This window comes from Physeter macrocephalus, chromosome 9, assembly GCF_002837175.3.
Source record: "Physeter macrocephalus isolate SW-GA chromosome 9, ASM283717v5, whole genome shotgun sequence".
Classification (NCBI taxonomy): domain Eukaryota; kingdom Metazoa; phylum Chordata; class Mammalia; order Artiodactyla; family Physeteridae; genus Physeter; species Physeter macrocephalus.
This window is the reverse complement of record NC_041222.1, coordinates 42,828,528-42,830,364: the sequence shown is the minus strand read 5'-3', so window position 1 is coordinate 42,830,364 and position 1,837 is coordinate 42,828,528. Positions and strand designations below refer to the sequence as shown.

The 1,837-nt window shown below is 40.0% G+C and overlaps 1 protein-coding gene across 3 annotated transcripts in view; it reads left to right on the top strand.

Annotated features, from left to right (window-relative positions):
* The window catches only part of PIP5K1B (phosphatidylinositol-4-phosphate 5-kinase type 1 beta), a 453,566-nt gene that overhangs the window by 307,926 nt on the left and 143,803 nt on the right, over positions 1-1,837 (top strand). For all 3 annotated transcript variants that reach the window (XM_024126862.1, XM_028493901.2, XM_055087149.1), the window contains one exon: positions 919-1,218. In XM_024126862.1, coding sequence (XP_023982630.1) covers positions 919-1,218 — 300 coding nt within the window. The remainder of the gene's footprint in view (positions 1-918; positions 1,219-1,837) is intronic.

Genomic DNA, 1,837 nt, shown 5'->3' with positions numbered 1-1,837 from the left:
TGTGGCCTCTCCCGTTGCGGAGCACAGGCTCCGGACGCGCAGGCTCAGCGGCCATGGCTCACGGGCCCAGCCGCTCCGCGGCATGTGGGATCCTCCCGGACCGGGGCACGAACCCGTGTCCCCTGCATCGGCAGGCGGACTCTCAACCACTGCACCACCAGGGAAGCCCCTTATTCCCTATTTTTATAACAAAAAAGGCAACATAGTGGAAGAAAATATTTACCCCGAATAGAATAGGAAAATAATAAATATCCAGAATATATCAAGAACTCCAACAATGACAAAAACGTAAAGAAAAATGAGCAAAGGATAGTAACACACAATTATCTTTGAGGTGGTTAAAAATATGTAAAAATATTAAATTTCTCTAGTTATTAGTGGTATTCACATTTAAATTAAATTAAATTGAAAACAGGTTGTCATTTTTTACCAACCATGCTTACAAAGATTATAAAGTTGGATAATATTCAGCACTGGTAAGAGTGGTGGGAAATACATAATCTTACAAAGTGTGGTAAAGTGGTCTGGCCATTTTGGAAGACAGTTTCTCAGGAGCTTTTAAAATTTTAAATGTTCATCCCTCGTACCCCAGCAATTAATTTTCTCTTGAGCTCCCTTAGAGAATAATCACACATGGCACTCATCACGTTTTTGCCTGATTTTAGTTGGAGCTAATTAGGGACATTCTGTCCATTTTCAATTCAGCCACTTTTAATGCCCTGAGATCAGAATGATAAAGTTGCTGTTCCCATAAGCCGACTTAAAAACTAGGTTAGGAACAGCAAAATTTTAACAATGGCTGTTAATAAAAATAATCACATTCCATTTTTAATTATCATTTGAGATGAAAACATGTAATAGTGGAGCATTATTTTGTAAAAATAGAGTTTAAACATTTTTTTCCTTTTTCTTTTTTAGAATTTAAACCAGAATCCAAGGACTCTTTTGCCCAAATTTTATGGACTGTATTGCATGCAATCAGGGGGCATTAACATCAGGATTGTGGTGATGAACAATGTCTTACCACGCTCCATGAGAATGCACTTTACATATGATTTGAAAGGCTCAACCTATAAGCGAAGAGCATCCCGAAAAGAGAGAGAGAAATCCAACCCCACGTTTAAGGACTTAGATTTCCTCCAAGACATGCACGAAGGGTTGTATTTTGATACAGAAACATACAATGCGCTCATGAAGACGCTTCAGAGAGACTGCCGGGTAAGGAAATGTCATTGCTATGAATGCCTTTGAAAAGTCATCTGTGGTAAGGTACCTTTGTAAGAATGTCCAAAAACTGTCACATGAAATCCCATCATTACCAATCCTGGTGCTAATCCATGCTTCCCTGTTGTTGAAGGAACTGGTGGATGATAAGGGAATTGTCTGGAGTCTGTTGGTTTTATTAATAAGCTAAGTCAGCTTTCTTTGATCAAATGAAATGAGAATTTTTTTTTTTTCTTTTCATCCTCCCCTGTGGGAAGGGTGGTTAAAGTGGAGGGAAAAGAAGTTTAGGTTTAACACAGCGATTAGTGAGAAAAACCATATACAAGACTTGGATGAAGTAAGATTCCAACAGGGGAGAGAAGCTTAGAGAAAATGCACTTGGTGGGATTGATAAGTGGATCCCTGGAAATCCACTGTATATGCAGAACCATGAGGTGGGCCCATTTGCTGAAATTGCTTTATGTGATCTGAATAAGAGGCGATCAGGAATGAGGCTTGACAGAGCAAAGACCATTCCATGCCACTCTCTCACTTCATCACAGCTTACCCTTCCCCCTCCCCATATCCTCAAGTCCATGCTCTAGTAGGTCTGTGTTTTATTCCTGTCCTACCC